This window comes from Dendrobates tinctorius, unplaced genomic scaffold, assembly GCF_039654945.1.
Source record: "Dendrobates tinctorius isolate UK_male_01 unplaced genomic scaffold, ASM3965494v1 ptg000090l, whole genome shotgun sequence".
Classification (NCBI taxonomy): Eukaryota; Metazoa; Chordata; class Amphibia; order Anura; family Dendrobatidae; genus Dendrobates; species Dendrobates tinctorius.
This window is the reverse complement of record NW_027361758.1, coordinates 1,920,539-1,939,306: the sequence shown is the minus strand read 5'-3', so window position 1 is coordinate 1,939,306 and position 18,768 is coordinate 1,920,539. Positions and strand designations below refer to the sequence as shown.

At 41.8% G+C, this 18,768-nt stretch overlaps 1 protein-coding gene across 5 annotated transcripts in view; it reads left to right on the top strand.

Annotated features, from left to right (window-relative positions):
* Positions 1–18,768, top strand: part of KDM2B (lysine demethylase 2B) — a 289,300-nt gene that overhangs the window by 115,928 nt on the left and 154,604 nt on the right. For all 5 annotated transcript variants that reach the window (XM_073585982.1, XM_073585979.1, XM_073585978.1 and 2 more), the window contains one exon: positions 3,993–4,447. In XM_073585982.1, the coding sequence (XP_073442083.1) occupies positions 3,993–4,447 (455 nt within the window). The remainder of the gene's footprint in view (positions 1–3,992; positions 4,448–18,768) is intronic.

Below are 18,768 nucleotides of genomic sequence, written 5' to 3'. Positions count from 1 at the left end.
TTTCTCAGTAGAGCTGCCAATCAGTGGTGTGGGCGGGGTTATACAAGGGCTCCGAATTAAGAGAACTTCTAGATCTGCAGCAGAAGGTGACTCGGTGGATAGCACTGCATCTTTGCAGCGCTGGAGTCCTGGGTTCGACAAGGACAACATCTGCAAGGAGTTTGTATGTTCTCCCCGTGTTTGTGTGGGTTTCCTCCCACATTCCAAAGACATACTGATAGGGAATTTAGATTGTGAGCCGCATCGGGGACAGTGATGATAATGCGTGCAAATTGTAAAGTGCTGCGGAATATGTTAGCGCTATATAAAAATAAAGATTAAATAATTTAATAAAAAGGAGGTTTCGGGGAAAAAAAAAAATACAGCAAGCACCCTGTAGGGTTTCTATCCATACATTATACCGTTCTTTGATGGGGTAGCAAAAACCTGGTGACATATTCTTTTTAAAGGGAACCTGACAGCTGATTCATGCTCCCTGAACCATGAGAAGCATGAATTGGAGTCCGGCTCCATGATTTCAGGCAGGTAAATGCTGAGGTGCTTCAGAGAGAACTGACATTTAAAAGCCGGCTGAGAACCAAGCTACTTGAGTGACTAGACCAAGTTATTGGTCCCTTGTGCCTTGATCTTAGTCTGCTTTCCTTAGGTGATGGGGTCTCTGCCTATATTTGTGTGTATAGGGAGAGAAAAGTCACTCAAGTGGGGTATGGAGAAGCTGCCAGTGTGCTGCCTCTTGCACATGTCACACAAGTGGAATAGACCCCAGCTGGCTTTTAAATATAGATTCTCTCTGAAATGACATAAACCAATAAAGAAAAAAACTAACAAATGGGTCAAACAAATGAAGCAATTTAAAGAATGTAGAAAAATCTTTATTGAGAACACAAATGGTTGTGATGACAATGTAGAAGACAGGTGCACACACCATGTTAAAAAACATATAAAAATACATAATAGAAATGATATGTATGACTGGACCTAAAATTACAGAATTTCTATAGAATATGTATAAAAATATAAGTTAAGAGAGTTCACTAATGAGGACAATATAATTGAAAAAGTAGTCTACTCAATAAAAAATATTAGATATGCAATTAATTCAATGATATAAATATGAATCTCTCTCTCACAGTGGGGCGAGAGTGCAAAACAAATGAGATATAAAAGTATGTGGCACATGATGTATGAGTAGACATATACCAAGTATGATTGCATGTACTAGTAAATGTCAGATGTCTCTATCACTTTAAGAGTATACAGTATATATGCACAAAGTAAAATCAGACAAAATATTCATCTCTCTTAGATGATGTGTAGAGGATGTGCACTCTTAAGAGCAACAAAAGCTAACGAGATATAATGAGCATGTCCCAAATGGGGAAAAATGGTAGTAAAGGTTGTAATGTGAATCATAATGGAATTGAAAGCCTTGAGCGGTCCAGACGAAGAATATGGTGCCCTCTCCAATTCGCGTTTCATTAAATACCTTCTTCTGGGGGTTTTCTCTCTGAAATGCCACAACGTTTTGGAATGAGACTTTCTGAAATGACAGAGCGGGTGGCTAACTTTTGCTGCACTTGTTTAGGCCTGCATGAATCCGCGGTGAGGTGTACATTAAGTAGTATTAATGTAATTTGAAGCTAAATGTACTTTAACCCCTTAACGACCGCCGATACGCCTTTTAACGGCGGTAATTAAGGGTACTAAAACCACAGCGCCGTTTATTCACGGCGCTGTGGATAAAGTACATAGCGCCCCTCAGTGTCGGATTTTCTCCGGGGTCTCGGCTGCCAGGGGTAGCTGAGACCCCAGAGAACATGAATCGGTCGGTTTTTACCGACCCCGCTTTTGCGATCGCCGTTATTAACCCTATAACGGCGACCGCAAACAGCCGCGATTATGCATTAAATTTCTCTTTCCTCTGATGTGATCGCACATCAGAGGAGAGAGAAATAGGGTCCCTGATTCGCCCCCCGGTACTTCTCCGTGGTCCTCACTTCCCTCCCGGTGGTCCCGCGTCCCGCCGGCGTCCTCCGATGGGCGCCACCATCTTGAAAATGGCGGGCGCATGCGCAGTGTGCCTGCCGGGAATCTCCCGGTTTCGGCTGGCAGATTCCATTCATTATTTTGATCACTATGATAAACGATCATAATGATCAAAATAAAAAAAATAGTACATAACCCCCCCCCGTTTATCACCCCCTTATATAGCCAAACATAATGAAATAAAGAAAATATTTTATTTTCAGTTTTCCATTAGGGTTAGGGCTAGGGTTAGGGTTGGGCTAGGGTTAGGGTTAAGGTTGAGCTAGGGTTGGGCTAGGGTTGGGCTAGGGTTAGGGTTGGGCTAAGGTTAGGGCTAGGGTTAGGGCGAACTAGGATTAGGGTTAGGGTGAACTAGGATTAGGGTTAGGGTTGGGATTAGGGTTAGGGGGTGGGTTGGGGTTAGGGTTGGAGCAAGAATTGAGGGGTTTCCACTATTTACCAACTTTGGGGGTCTAAAAATTGGGGTCTAAAAAATCACTTTTGTGGAAATAAAGACTTTTTATTTTCACGGCTCTGCGTTTATAAACTTCTCTGAAGCGCTTGGGGGTTCAAAGTGCTCACAACACATCTAGATAAGTTCCTTAATGGGTCTAGTTTCCAAAATAGGGTCACTTGTTGGGGGTTTCCACTGTTTAGGCACATCAGGGGCTCTGCAAACGCAACATGATGCCCGCAGACCATTCCATCAAAGTCTGCATTCCAAAATGGCACTCCTTCCCTTCCAAGCTCTCCCATGCGCCCAAACAGTGGTTCCCCCCCACATATGGGGTATCAGCGTACTCAGGACAAATCGCACAATAACTGTGGTGGTATGATTTCTCCTGTTACCCTTGTAAAAATAAAAACTTGGGGGCAAAAAGATCATTTTTGTGGGAAAAAAATGGATTTCTTATTTTCACGGCTCTACGTTTATAAACTTCTGTGAAGCACTTGAAGGTTCAAAGTGCTCACCACACATCTAGATAAGTTCCTTAATGGGTCTAGTTTCCAAAATGGGGTAACTTGTTGGAGGTTTCCACTGTTTAGGCACATTAAGGGCTCTCCGAACGCAACATGACATCCGATCTCAATTCCAGACAATTCTGCGTTGAAAAAGTCAAACGGCGCTCCATCCTTTGCGAGCTCTGCCGTGTGCTGAAAAAGTGGTTTACCCCCACATATGGGGTATCGGCGTATTCAGGAGAAATTGTACAACAAATTTTGTGGTTGATTTTCTCTTTTAACACTTGTGAAAATAAAAAAAAATTGGTTCTGAAGTAAATTTTTTGCAAAAAAAAAAGTTAAGTTAATTTTTTCCTTCCACATTGCTTTAGTTCCTGTGAAGCACTTAAAGGGTTAATAAACTTCTTGAATGTGGTTTTGAGCACCTTGAGGGGTCTAGTTTTTAGAATGGTGTCACTTTTGGGTATTTTCTGACATGTACACCCCTCAAAATGACTTTAAATATGATGTGGTCCCTAAAAAAAAATGGTTTTGTAAATTTTGTTGTAAAAATGAGAAATCGCTGGTCAACTTTTAACCCTTATAACTTCCTAACAAAAAAAAAATTTTGCTTCCAAAATTGTGCTGATGTAAAGTAGACATGTGGGAAATGTTATTTATTAAGAAATTTGTGTGACACATCTCTCTGATTTAAGGGCATAAAAATTTAAAGTTTTAAAATTGCAAAATTTTCAAAATTTTCGCCATATTTCCGTTTTTTTCATAAATAAACACAAGACATATTGAAGAAATTTTACCACTAACATGAAGTACAATATGTCATAAAAAACAATCTCAGAATCAGCGGGATCCGTTAAAGCGTTCCAGAGTTATAATCTCATAAAAGGACAGTGGTCAGAATTGTAAAAATTGTTCTGGTCATTAAGCTGCAAACTGGCTCGGTCGCTATGGGGTTAATATTGCATATAAACTGTAAGAAACCAATGTCTATTTGTATGTTTCAGATTCAGAAAAAAAACACAGTACAGAAAGCTTATCTTCAGATTCTTGGTTAGAAATGGAGGAAGAGTCAGGTGATGCCCCTATGTTGGAAGATAAAGATGACCATGGAGACAGAATATCCATATTATCAGGCGATGAATCCTTATTGCTCAATAGTGCACCTTCAGAAGGCAAAGAATCAGTGGAAAAAAGACAAAAAGCTACATTGATGCAGTATCTTAAAAGGACTCTGTCAAATGACTCTGAGGAAAGCTCCAAGTCAATTGTCCACAGTGATTTCCCAAAAACTCCATCAGGATCTCCATCCACGGAGGCAGCTTCTAGGTGGACACATCTCACAGAGTTTGAACTAAAAGGTTTGAAAGCTCTTGTGGAAAAACTAGAATCTCTTCCTGAAAATAAGAAATGTGTCCCAGAGGGAATTGAAAACCCACATGCACTTTTGGAGGACATGAAGGTTGGTATCCAGCAATTATTTTTAATTATTATTTTTTTTGTATTTTATTAGCACTGTAAAAAAAACTATTATTTAGGTGACTTATTACATTATAAGTGTGTTGTGCAAAAGCTTTCTTAGAGCCTTTCCCAACATTGCATGATCACATACCGTATATACTCAAGTATAAGTTGACCCGAGTATAAGCCGACCCCCCTAATTTTGCCACAAAAAACTGGGAGAACTTATTGACTCGAGTATAAGCCTAGGGTGGGAAATGCTCCATAGATTATTCCCCCATATGGTGTCCCCAGAAGAAGCTCCATAGATTATTCCCCCATATGCTGCCCCATAAGAAGCTCCATAGATTGTTCCCCCATATGCTGCCCCCCATAAGAAGCTCCATACATTGTTCCCTCATATGCTGCCCCCATAAGAAGCTCCATAGATTGTTCCCCCATATGCTGCCCCCATAAGAAGCTCCATACATTGTTCCCTCATATGCTGCCCCCATAAGAAGCTCCATAGATTGTTCCCCCATATGCTGCCCCCATAAGAAGCTCCATAGATTGTTCCCCCATATGCTGCCCCCATGCTGCTGCTGCTGCTGCTGCTGCTGCATGTAAAAATAAAAAAAATGACATACTCACCTCTCCGTCGCTGGGTGTCAGATACTCACCTGTCCTGCGTCCATGGCTGCTCACCGCTATCTGCCACGTCATCAGTCAGTGACGTTCAGACTGCAGGGTGCGCGGCACGCACTAACCACGTCACCGCGCCCTCTGCTGTCTGAAGTCACTGACTGATGACAGACAGCAGCAAGCAGCCATGGATGCAGGACAGGTGAGTATCGCTACACTTAGGCCTCTTTCACACTTCCGTTTTTTACAATCAGTCACAATCCGCCAGGTTTTGAAAAAAAACGGATCCTCAATTTTTTTTTGAGGATCCGTTTTTTTCCCATTGACTTGCATTAATGGCGGATTGTGACGGATTGCTGTCCGTTGCATCCGTTTTTGTGAGGATCCGCCAAAAGTTGCTGTCCGTCACCATCCTCAAAGATTTCAGAACGGAGCTTGTAACGTTTTTTTCTCTGGCGGATCCTCCAGACACTCATTTAACCCGAAATTCTCTCTCTCTCTCTCTCTCTCTCTCTCTCTCCCTCCCTCCCTCTCCCTCTCCCTCTCCCTCTCCCGCTTGTCCGCCTTTTTGGCGGATTATAACTGATGCAAAAAAATGAAGTGTGAAAGAGGCCTTACCCGTCCTGACGCTGTGTCTTGAGCCCCCAGCTTCTCCGCAATCTCTCTTCCTGTCTTCAGCGGTCATGTGATACCGCTCATTAAAACTCATGAATATGCGCATATTCATGAGTTTTAATGAGCGGCACCACGTGACCGCTGAAGGTAGGAAGAGAGAGCACGGGGAGAAGCTGGGGGCTCAAGACACAGCGTCAGGACGGGTAAGTATGACCTGACACCTTCGCCCCCTCCGACCCCCTTTGTATATGACTCGAATATAAGACGAGAGGGGGACATCCAGCCCAATTTTTTGGGCTGAAAATCTCGACTTATATTCGAGTATATACGGTACCTATATTATTGGTGATAACGTGCTGATTGTTGCTGTTAAACCGCTGAGCCTGTGTTGTTCATGCAGAGTCACAATGACTGGATTAATTATGTTATTCATCTAGTATCGGCTTATCACCATACAATTCACAAAGTGTAGGGCAGTCCTGCATTGACTAGACAGTCACACCTGCCCAAACTGTAACATCACCACCAAAGGCTCGTCTAGTGACAACAGTGGCTGATGCATAGCAATCTCCTTGACATCTCTAACATAGTTGGTGGCCATCATTTGGACTTTCATCAGTGAACAGCACTAGGGCCCACTGGTCCCTTGACTAGCGTAGATGACTCCTGTGCCTGGTGGTGAGGTCAGGTACCATTGCAGGTCATCCAGCACGCAGACCATGGTTATGTTATCTGTTTTGAATGGTCTGACGTGAAACTTACCGTAAGTGCCTCTTACGTCTTTTAAATGTGCCTGGAGTTGTGTGGCATTAATCATATGGATCAGAAGGGCATTGTTCACAATGAAGCGTTCATTAGTGTGAGATGTGGCCAAAGGATGTCCACTTCTCTGCCTTTGTGACTCTTCCGGTCTCTCTGGGTCTCTGTTGCAACCTGCTGAAGACACTCTGTGACACTAAGCTCAGTGGCCACTTCCATCTGAGAACATCCTGCGTGCAGCCTTGCAATGGCGAGGTATTGTTCATCAGTTGTTAGGTGTCCTCTTGGTCTCATGGTGTCAAAATGTGAACAGCATGATGAGGAGAACTGTTCAACCCCTTCACGACCTTGCACATATCCAGATGGCCTGGTTCTTATCGACCTTAGACATATTGATACGTCCAGGCGATTTTGTGTGCAGAGAAACTGTACTTGCGATCGCCGCCGGATGTCTGCTGATTTAGAGCCAGGAGCGGTGCTCACCCTGCACTTTAACCCTGTAAATGCTGTGATCACAGCATTTAGAGAAAGAGAAAGACCTTGAATTAGAGATCCCACAAATTCAACATGGGGTACGGATCGTTGCCATGGCGACATCTGGGTTACCAGATGCAAGTTCATTAGATTAGCAAGTTCATTAGATTGTGCGCAGTGCATGTCCTAACCAACATGTGTCTGCAGGGCTGACAGGCTATGGACTCTTTCACACTTCTGTCATTTGATGTCAGTCGAAATCCGCTGTTTTTAGGAAAAAACGGATCCTTTTTTTGGGGTGGAATCCGTTTTTTTCTCATAGACTTGCATTAGCGACGGATTGCGACAGATGGCTGTCCGTTACATCCGTGATTTGACGGATCTGTCGGAATTTCAGCGTCTGTCGTCTGGATACAACGGACATAGTAACGTTTTTTGTCTGCGTTGAAAAGGCGGATAGTGACGGATCTGACGCCGTCCATTGTCTGCTATAATGGATGCCTACGGGCGGCGAATCCGTCGCCGTCTGTCACATGACAGATTCCGTTTTTTTAAACTGTGCATGCCTGGAAAAAATTCCAACGCTGTTCTGGCACAGAAAATCTCTTTCTTTCTTTTTCTTTCTCTCTCTCACCCCCTTCACTGCACAGTGGTATAAAATTCACTGACACACCTGTGGTGTCAATATGACAACCCTAGATGAATTCATTGAGAGGTTTTTAAAATGGGGTCACTTTTAAGGGGTTATGCTTTTTTGGCACCTCAGTGGCTCTACCAATGTGACATGGCACCCTCAAACCAGTCCGGTAAAATCTGAACTCCAAAATGGTGCTTCTTCCCTTCTGAGCGTTGCTCCGTGCCTCAAATGACGTTTTCGACCACATGTGTGGGGTATTTGTGTACTCGGGAGAAATTACACCACATATTTTGTGGTCCATTTTCTCCTGTTACCTTCTGAAAATGCAAAATTTGGGGGTTAAAAAAACAATTTTTTCTCGAATCAATGCTATAAACTAATGTGAAGCACCTGGGGTTCTCACCCTACATCTAGATGAGCTCTCTGAGGGTATAGTTTAAAAAATGGTGTCAGATATGGGGTGTTTCCACTGTTTAGGCGACATGGCTTCTAATTATTCCTGCAAATTTTGCACTCAAAAAGTCAACTGGCGCTCCTTACATTCCTAGCCCTGCCAATGTGCCCAAACAGTGGTTTTCCCCAACATATGGGGTATTGGCATGCTCAGGAGAAATTGCACAACAAATTTTGGGGTCCATTTTTTCTGGATATCCTTGTGAAAATAAAAAAAAATTGGGGTCTAAAGTAAAAATTTTTGCGAAAAAGTTAAATGTTTATATTTTTCTTTCAGCATTCTAAAAATACCTGTGAAGCACCTGAAGGGTTAATAAACTTCTTTGAATGTGGTTCTGAGCACCTTGAGGGTTGCAGTTTTTAGAATTGTCACTTTTGGGTATTTTCTGTCATCTAGTCTCCTCAAAGTCACTTCAAATATGATGTGGTCCCAAAAAAAAATAAAAAAAAATGGTTGTGTAAATTTTGTTGGACCAATGAGAAATTGCTGGTAAACTTTTAACTCTTCTAACTTCCCTTTCAAAAATTGTACTAATGTAAAGTAGACATGCGGGAAATGCTATTTATTAACTACTTTCTGTGACATAATTTTTATGCCCTTAAATAAGAGTTAAGTTTGAAAATTTCAAAATTTTCTCCAAATTTCTGATATTTTTACAAATTAATGCAAGTCATAACAAACAAATTTTATCAGTATCATGAAGTACAATATGTCACGAGAAAACCATCTCAGAATCAGTGGGATCCATTGAAGTGTTCCAGAGTTATAACCACATAAGGTGACATTGGTCAGAATTGTAAAATTTGGCCCGGTCAGCAAGGTGAAAACAGGTTTCGGGGTGAAGGGTTCAAAGGGGTTTTCCCCACAAACAAACTTTCATTGTAATCACTGGATCTTGGAATTATAATAACTTCCACAATTGAATGTTTAAATGAAATGTTCCTGTGCTGAGATAATCTTATTAATGTGCCCCTGCTGTGTACTGGCTGTGTCTGACCGTACAGGAACATGATTTGATCACACCACATCTCTTGGGCAGGGGAGGAAGCAAGATCACACCACAGGGTTTTAAAAATGATCGTGGAAACTACTCCTAGAGTGTGTGTGTGGTTATTATATATATTTCTACAAAGAGATGAATCTCTATTAACCCCTTCACGACCCATGACGCCTACGTAGGCGTCATGAAAAGTCGTGCCCAAACGACCTATGACGCCTACGTAGGCGTCATGCTATAAATAGCCCCTCTGCGGGTCGGGTGACCGGGGTCACTGAAAGGTCACCCGACCCGCACACAAAGGACACTCTACAGTTAATCCCTGGGGGCGTGGCTTAGCCCCCACGTGCCTACGATCGCTCTGATTGGCTGTTTCACTTTTAACAGCCAATCAGAGCGATTTGTAATATTTCACCAATGAAATTTGGTGAAATATTACAATCCAGCCATGGCCGATGCTGCAATAGCATCGGACATGGCTGGACACCGACCCCCGACCCCCCCCACACACCGACTGGCGGGGCCGATCGGCCCCCGCCACCGATGGACGGCGGCGATCGTTCGCCGCCGTCATCATCTGCCCCCCCTCCCCTGTCTATCGCTCCCTCCCACCTTCCGATCCCCCCAGGACCTCCGATCGTGCTCCCGGTGTCCCGCCGTGGCTCCCGGCGTCCGGATCATGGGCGCCGCCATCTTGCAAAATGGCGGGCGCATGCGCAGTTCGCCTGCCATTGTCCAAGATGGCGGCGCCCATGAATTTGCCGGTTGCCCGTTCATTTTTCATTTTGATCACTGTGATACACTCTCACAGTGATCAAAATGAAAAAAAAAAAGTAAATACACCCCCCTTTTATCACCCCCATAGCCAGGCGCAAATAATAAAATAAAAAAAATATTTTTTTTTCCATTTAGGGTTCGAACTAGGGTTAGGGTTGGAATTAGGGTTAGGGTTGGAATAAGGGTTACAGATAGGGTTAGGGTTAGAAATAGGGTTAGGGCTAGAATTAGGGTTAGGGTTGGAATTAGGGTTAAAATTAGGGTTAGGGTTAAAATTAGGGTTAAAATTAGGGTTAGGGTTGGAATTAGGGTTAGGGTTGGAATTAGGGTTAGGGCTGGAATTAGGGTTAGGGCTGGAATTAGGGTTAGGGCTGGAATTAGGGTTAGGGCTGGAATTAGGGTTAGGCTTGTAGTTAGGGTTAGAGTTGGGATTAGGGTTAGGGGTGTGTTGGTGTTAGGGCTGTGGTTAGGGTTATTATTAGGGTTGGGTTAGGGTTAGGGGTGTGTTGGGGTTAGGGTTGGAGATAGAATTGAGGGGTTTCCACTGTTTAGGCACATCACGGGGTCTCCGAGCGCGACATGGCGCCACGATTTATTCCAGCCAATTTTGCGTTCAAAATGTCAAACAGCACTCTCTCCATTCCGAGCCCCGACGTGTGCCCAAACAGTGGTTTACCCCCACATATGGGGTATCAGCGTACTCAGGAAAAATTGCAAAACAACTTTGGGAGTCTAATTTCTCCTGTTACCCTTGGGAAAATAAAAAATTGGGGGCTAAAAAAATGATTTTTGTGAAAAAAATTGATTTTTTTTTTTGTTTTCACGGCTCTGAGTTATAAACTTCGGTGAAGCACTTGGGGGTTCAAAGTGCTCATCAAACATCTAGATAAGTTCCTTGGGGGGTCTAGTTTCCAAAATGGGGTCACTTGTGGGGGGTTTCCACTGTTTAGGCACATCAGGGGCTCTGCAAACGTAACATGACGCCCGCAGACCATTCCATCAAGTCGGTATTTCAAAACGTCACTACTTCCCTTCCGAGCCCCGATGTGTGCCCAAACAGTGGTCCCCCCCCACATATGGGGTACCAGCGTACTCAGGACAAACTGGACAACAACTTTTGGGGTCGAATTTATCCTGTTAACCTTGAGAAAATAAAAAATTGCGGGCTAAAAAATCATTTTTTGAGGAAAAAAAAGATTTTTTATTTTCACGGTTCTGCGTTATAAACTTCTGTGAAGCACTTGGGGGTTCAAAATGCTCACCACATATCTAGATAAGTTCCTTGGGTGGTCTAGTTTCCAAAATGGGGTCACTTGTGGGGGAGCTCTAATGTTTAGGCACACAGGGGCTCTCCAAACACGACATGGTGTCCACTAACGATTGGAGCTAATTTTCCATTCAAAAAGTCAAATGGTGCTCCTTCCCTTCGGGACCCTGCCGTGTGCCCAAACAGTGGTTTATGACCACATATGAGGTATCTGTGCACTCAGGAGAAATTGCCCAACAAGTTTTAGGATCCACTTTATCCCATTGCCTATGTGAAAATGAAAAAACTGAGGCTAAAAGAAAATTTTTGTGAAAAAAAAGTCCTTTTTTTTTTATGGATCAATTTGTGAAGCACCTGGTGGTTCAAAGTGCTCACTATGCATCTAAATAAGTTCCTTGGAGAGTCTAGTTTCCAAAATGTGGTCACTTGTGGGGGAGCTCCAATGTTTAGGCGCACAGGGACTCTCCAAACGCGACATGGCAACAGCTAAATATTCCAGCATATTTTCCATTCAAAAAGTCAAATGACGCTCCTTCCCTTCTGAGCCCTGCCGTGCGCCCAAACAGTGGTTTATGACCACATATGAGGTATCGGTGTACTCAGGAGAAATTGCCCAACAAATTTTAGGATCCATTTTATCCTGTTGCCCATGTGAAAATGAAAAAATTGATGCTAAAAGAAATTTTTTATTGGAAAAATTAAAATGTTCATTTTTTCCTTCCACATTGCTTTAGTTGCTGTGAAGCACCTGAAGGGTTAATAATCTTCTTGAATATAGTTTTGAGTAGCTTGAGGGGTGCAGTTTTTAGAATGGTGTCACTTTGGGGTATTTTCTGCCATATAGACCCCTCAAAGTGACTTCAAATGTGAGGTGGTCCCTAAAAAAAATGGTTTTGTAAATTTTGTTGTAAAAATGAGAAATCGCTGATCAACTTTTAACCCTTATAACTTCCCAACAAAAAAAAATTTTGTTTCCAAAATTGTGCTGATGACATGTGGGAAATGTTATTTATTAACTATTTTGTGTCACATAACTCTCTGGTTTAACGGAATAAAAATTAAAAATGTGAAAATTGCGAAATTTTCAAAATTTTTGCCAAATTTCCGTTTTTTTCACAAATAAATGAAAACATTATTGACCTAAGTTTACCACTAACATGAAGCCAAATATGTCACGAAAAAACAATCTCAGAATCGCTAGGATCTGTTGAAGCGTTCCTGAGTTATTACCTCATAAAGGGACACTGGTCAATATTGCCAAAAATGGCCAGGTCATTAAGGTCAAAATAGGCTGGGTCATGAAGGGGTTAACATTAGTCCCAACATTCCAAAAATTGTCAAAAAAATTACTCCTTGCACCAGTGTTTTTTTTATTTTTTATGCCATTTAAATTGTAACATGCAGACATTTCATACCTCAAATATTTTACTTGATTTGCATCTAACAAAATACACAATGGCCCAAATTCATCAGTTTGCACCAAGGTTCTGTTGTAAAACTTTTCAAAGGATATCTGGCACTCTGTAAGTGGGCTAAAATCTTTGCATTTATTTCAGAAACAAAAATTTAGACAGAACATTTTAATCACCAACGAAGATCTTCTGTATACACTTATGTTCCTGATATAAATTTTTAAGATTTTGGCCCACTTACGGAGTGCCAGATATACTCTCATCGTTCTTGTCTGACAAGCTCATGTGCTTTTGTGCACCTGTATTAGTATTAGGCTGGAGTCACACTTAACGTATAAAAATACGAGACCGTATTGTACGGTCGTAATACGCAGAAATGTTCCCTGAACAGTGATCCGTATGTCATCCGTTGTTAAGGTGTGGCCACGTATTTTGCGTATGTAATCCGTATGGCATCCTTATGCCGAGATTTTCTCGCAGGCTTGCAAAATGGAAATATAATGGAGCCCAATGACAGGTTAAAACCCAAATGAAAGAATAGATATATACACACAGAATATACATTGCAGACCAAAAGTTTGGACACACCTTCTCATTCAAAGAGTTTTCTTTATTTTCATGACTATGAAAATTGTAGATTCACTCTGAAGCCCAAAAAATGGGCTGAAAATCTCGGCTTATACACGAGTAAATACTGTGTGTGTATATAATATATATTTTTTTTTTCATAGAGTTCCAAATAGCAGAATAGCTGCTAAATCAATTGCCGGCTTTTGTAAAATCAATATAAAACCTGACATGAAATGACACATAGCTTACATACAGTAAACCATTTCATTTAATTTTTTATATGGCTTTGACTAATTAGATTAGGGTTTGTGTGTAAAATTTGGGACATCTTGGTGTTTAAATAAGAGGTTAATTCGTTGAAAAAAAAATGCGTGGGCTCCCGCAGTAAAATCGCAGCCAGAGAGGGAAAGCCAGTGAGTGAGGGCAGATTTTAATAGCCTTAAGAGGGACCATTGTTTCCCCCCCCCCCCCCACCCCCACCGGTCCCATTGTAAACCTGTTAACCCCCATCCCATGGATTGCAGCAGGGGACCTGACTGACCAGCGAAGAGGTAAAGATATTGTTGCTTATTTGTTTTATTTTTTTTAACAGGTCTATGGTTTATTTATGGATTAGCAAAGGAATAAAAACTTGGTGTCTTTCATTAAAAGAATTTTTAAATGTCTGTTTTTTTTAACCCATTAATAGTCTAGGGTTAATAATGGATCAGTGTGTTATTGACACCTCTCCATTATTATTCGGCTTAATGTCACCTTCCAAAAGCAAGGTGACCTTAGCCCATTAATATTAACCCATTAGCCACCGCTACAGGGCAATGGGAATAGAGAGGATAAGTGCCAGAAAAGGCACCTTTTCTGGGGTGTCTGGGGGCAGATTTTTGTAGCCAGGGGGCAAAAACAATGGTCCCTGTCAAGGCTATTAATATCTGCCCTCGCTTTCCCTCTCTGGTTGCGATTTTACCGCGGGAGCACACGCATTTTTTTTCTCAACGAATTAACCCCTTAATTTAAAACCAAGATGTCCCAAATTTTACACACAAACCCTAATCTAATTAGTCAAAGCCATATAAAAAATTATATGAAATGGTTTCTGTATGTAAACCATGTTCCGTTTCATGTTGGGTTTGGGAATGATTTTACAGAAGCCGGCATTTGATTTAGCGGTTATTCTGCTATGTCGAACTCTATGTGTGTGCGTCACAATGACGTGTGTGTATGTATGTATGTGTGTGTGTGTGTATGTGTGTGTGTGTATATATATAAATATATATATATATATATATATATATATATATATATATTTTATGTATGAATATATCTATTTTTTCATTTCTTTATTAAACATGTCGGTGTAATTTTTCTGTATCGCAAAATGAATTGCCGGCTTTTGTCAAAGGACACCAGTGCGTATTTTTCGCAAGTCACACGTGTGGTCTGTGTGTAATCCGTATTTTTCTCGCCCCCCCCATAGACTTGCATTGGCGTATTTTGCCCGTAATACGATGACAATCGCAGCATGCTGCGATTGTCACGGCCCGTTAAATACGGGCGAGAAATATACAGATGATGGGAGCTGCCCCATAGAGAAACATTGGTCCAAGTGCAATGCGTTGTTTTTACGCCTCTCACTCGTCCGTATTACTCTCTAGTGTGACGCCGGCCTTATAGTATCACACTGAGCTGAAATCCCCATTGCCTGTTTAAAATGTTGATGTAATTTTGCAGATCTCAAAGCTGCTATTAAATTTTGCTACTTTTTGGCTTTTTGTGCCATTCTCGGCCAGAGCTGTACCAACTTTTTAGGTAGTGATCAGAGCTTGGCTGGGAGAATGGTTGACAAATTCACAGTTTGTCACAAAAGTGGTGTAAATGACCACAGGAATTTACTACAGTATCTGTAGTACATTTATGCTGGCACACAACAGTTGGAAGATGCACTAAATTCGTTAGCAAGCACACACCCTAAATGGGCCCTTAATCAGAACTGAAGTGGCTTTTCATATGGCAGTCTATACTGTTTTGTGCTGAAGTGATATGGGGCTGTTAGGGTGGCATAATTGGTACATCTTTGGCTGTTCTTTTACCAGAAATTGAGGCAGTATAAATGTGCCACTTGACTTTCTGCTTGCTGGGGACATGTGCTCCTGCTTGCTTGATAGTTCGGACCAGCAGCATTGTCATACCTCTGGCCCAGACTGGGCACTCTCCGCACTCTGTGCTAGCAGAGGGATCTTTGCAACTTAGGAGTGCGGTGCCACGGAAGCTGGCTTGTATCGGGAGCTAAGGGTATGGTCAGACATCATTTTCTGATTCATTTTTGGAGCGGATTTTTTCCAAATGACTACTAAAAAAGTGCTGGAAAAAAATGACTCTTCCTATTAATTTTTTATTAAGAAACAACTTGCTGTTCATATGCTCAGTTTGATCTTTTTAAACCAGGGCTGTGGAGTCGGTAAGCCAAACCTGCGACTCCGACTCCTCAATTTCCCTTACACCGACTCCGACTCCACGACTCCGACTCCGACTCCCACACATATTGCTTATATTTAAGTGAAAAATTTATTGTAGTACAATGTGAACCTCAGACATTTAATCATTTTTATGATCCAATAATCAAGATATTTAGATAGAACAGAATATATATTGGTGTACTACCCGGTTTTCATTCTTTTTGGTACAGATACGATATGGATAGACAGATATGGATAAATGGATATATAGATAGAGCAGATTTCTAATCTGCTTTTTCTATTGAAAACATTATCTATGAGCTCAAAAACCTTTCAGGTGATGCAGTTTTTTAAAAAGATGATCGGCTTTTGCAGCTGAAAAACGTATCCTCAAAAAACACAGGAAAAACGCTGTGTATGAATGTAGCCTTAGATCAGGAATAGAACAGTCATTTATAGGACATTTCATAACTTTCCCAAACTCCTATAAAAAAATATTCAGCACATCCTGCATTGAATTACTGTACCCAATTTATTATATATTTTAGGAGTCGGTCCATTTTATACCGACTCCAACTCCGACTCCGACTCCACCAAAATGAGCACCGACTCCGACTCCACGACTCCGACTCCACAGCCCTGTTTTAAACACTTGGCATTTTTGAAGTCCTGAAAAGAATAATACCAAAAAAAAGCCACCTGTAAATTCTTCAGTTGTTTTCCTCCTGTAAAGCTGCTCCAAAATTAGCAATAGAAGTCAATGAGAAGGCTACAAATACGCCACAAAGACACCTGGGCATTTTTTGACTCGTTTTTGCTTTCATAAAGTGCCAGAGCTTTATACATTGCTTAGTGGATTTTAATTATAGTGTAGCAAATTGGTAGAAATAATAGAAGATAAAATATAACTTTTATTGAAACTTTAAAAACCACATTACTGTAATGCAGGGCGCATAAACCATAAAATAAAGTGCTAGTGTGAAGTGCTCTTATTAAAAACAGAACGTACAATATCGCCTTAGTGTCCTGTATCAAAGGACAAAAAAGTGGTTATAATGAAATGTCTATGTATATCTTCTTCAGATTGGCTATATAAACACCATATAGACAGATTATTGGACCTGTATAATCAATGTGGATAATCCACAACTTGTATATGTATCACTTCCAATCACCATGAAAATGGCTTATATCATATAGACAAATGCATGGACCTGTATAATAGCTGTGGATCATCCACAACACACGGTCTCTTATCCAGTAATTATACAATATAGATTCTGGACCATAAATAAACCACCACATCAAAATGATCATGTGCGCTTTTTCAATCAATCATAGGTTGCCAATTGCCCTTGAGGCACAATGTAACAGAGTATATTTCTCCAACAGACATTGTATCTAAATGCCTTCATGACAATTTTGTTACTGGTACCAGTTTACTTAGCTTTTTAGCGCTCATGATGAATGGAGGAACTCGGGTTCAGCATATTATAAATGCCCACTCCAGAAGATGTCACCCAACGCGTTTCATCTTTAAGACTCATCAGGGGTATCCCAACATATCCTAAGGCTTAGCGCGCCCGTTCTGACTAACCTCCTTTTTATAAAGCGCTGTGTACCGCGGCTTAATGCCGCTTCCGGTTGCGCCGGATAATACTTCCGGTTTGCGAGAGACGCTGCGGCTGTCTTGCATCGTGTGCCCCACTTCCTGGGTATCCTGCTGAGTACCGCGCGTCATATCCGGATAAGACAATGCTTATGTCAATGCCCCACTTCCTGGGTGTTACCTAGCACTGCCTTCCTTCAGTCACGTCACACGGGAATCCGATCACGTCAGTTTCATTGGTATAGAGAAGATTTCGCAAAATCAAAGAGGAGGTGACTGGGACAAACGGATCCTCCAGAGAGAAACCTACTGGATATTTTCCCTACAGACCACACATCCAGAAGGACTTAATGAAATTCTTTCCTTTTCTTCCTTCTTATAGGGAGGGCTATATAGGGAATTTTAATGTAGGGAGAGCCGCCGTTGAGTGGGGGCGCCATTTGCGCAGGTTTTTAGGGTGCCAACCTCCACGTGAGGTAGGGTTCAGTAAGAGAGGGAATAATAGGGCTAGACCCAGTGAGCACCCTTTCTGCAATTCCTATAGATAAACAGGAGGTCGTTGGTGCCCTGCTTGTAGCATGCATCATATATTTCTAAACTAACAATATCTGTACGTCATTATGCGTTTACACATTCTGAAAATTTCTCTTTTTAGTGCTTTTGGACTACTGATGTGGGGTAAAATAAAACAGGTCCAATAATCTGTCTATATGGTGTTTATATAGCCAATCTGAAGAAGATATACATAGACATTTCATTATAACCACTTTTTTGTCCTTTGATACAGGACACTAAGGCAATATTGTACGTTCTGTTTTTAATAAGAGCACTTCACACTAGCACTTTATTTTACGGTTTATGCGCCCTGAATTACAGTAATGTGGTTTTTAAAGTTTCAATAAAAGTTATATTTTATATTATATTATTTCTACCAATTTGCTACACTATAATATCTATCTGAAAATGGTCAATATACCCCTGCTTTATTGAATTTTAGTGGATTTTAACCCTTTAACTACCACCGATACACCGTTTAACGGCGGCAGTTAAGGGTACTTATTCCTCAGCGCCGCTTTTTAATGGTGCTGAGGAATAAGTGTATAGCGCTCCTCAGCATCGGAAATTCTCTGGAATAATGGCGACCGCAAATAGTCTGAATTCTCATTTAATTTCACTCTTCTCTGATGTGATCTAGCACAGCAGAGGAGAGAGAAATGGGCTCCCCTGAACCCTTCCCGGTAACGTTGATGTTCTCCGGTCCCCTATGCATCCTCCTGTGATGTCCCCCGGCAGTTGGCGACTTCTTCCGGGACGAAAATGTCCCACCGAGATCTGCCGGCCGGCACCCAGCAACAATAGGAAATTTTTCCTATTGGTTCATTTTGATCAATGTGATAGGGTCTATCACAGTGATCAAAATAAAAAATATAGTAAATCAACCCCCCTTATTACTTCCCTTAGGCTACTTTCACACTAGCGTTTCCTGGAGCTGCGGAGGGATGCGCACGGCTGCCGTTAAGCTCCGCCCATGGGCGCATGACGCTGCATGCGACCTGCGTACCCTATCTTTAGCATTGGGTATGCAGGTATGCGTTTGCCGGCGCATTTGTCCTTTTGATGGTGCGCTGTCCTGCGCCAAACGCACCGTGTTGCATTTTGGTGTGCTCGGCGCACCGTCAA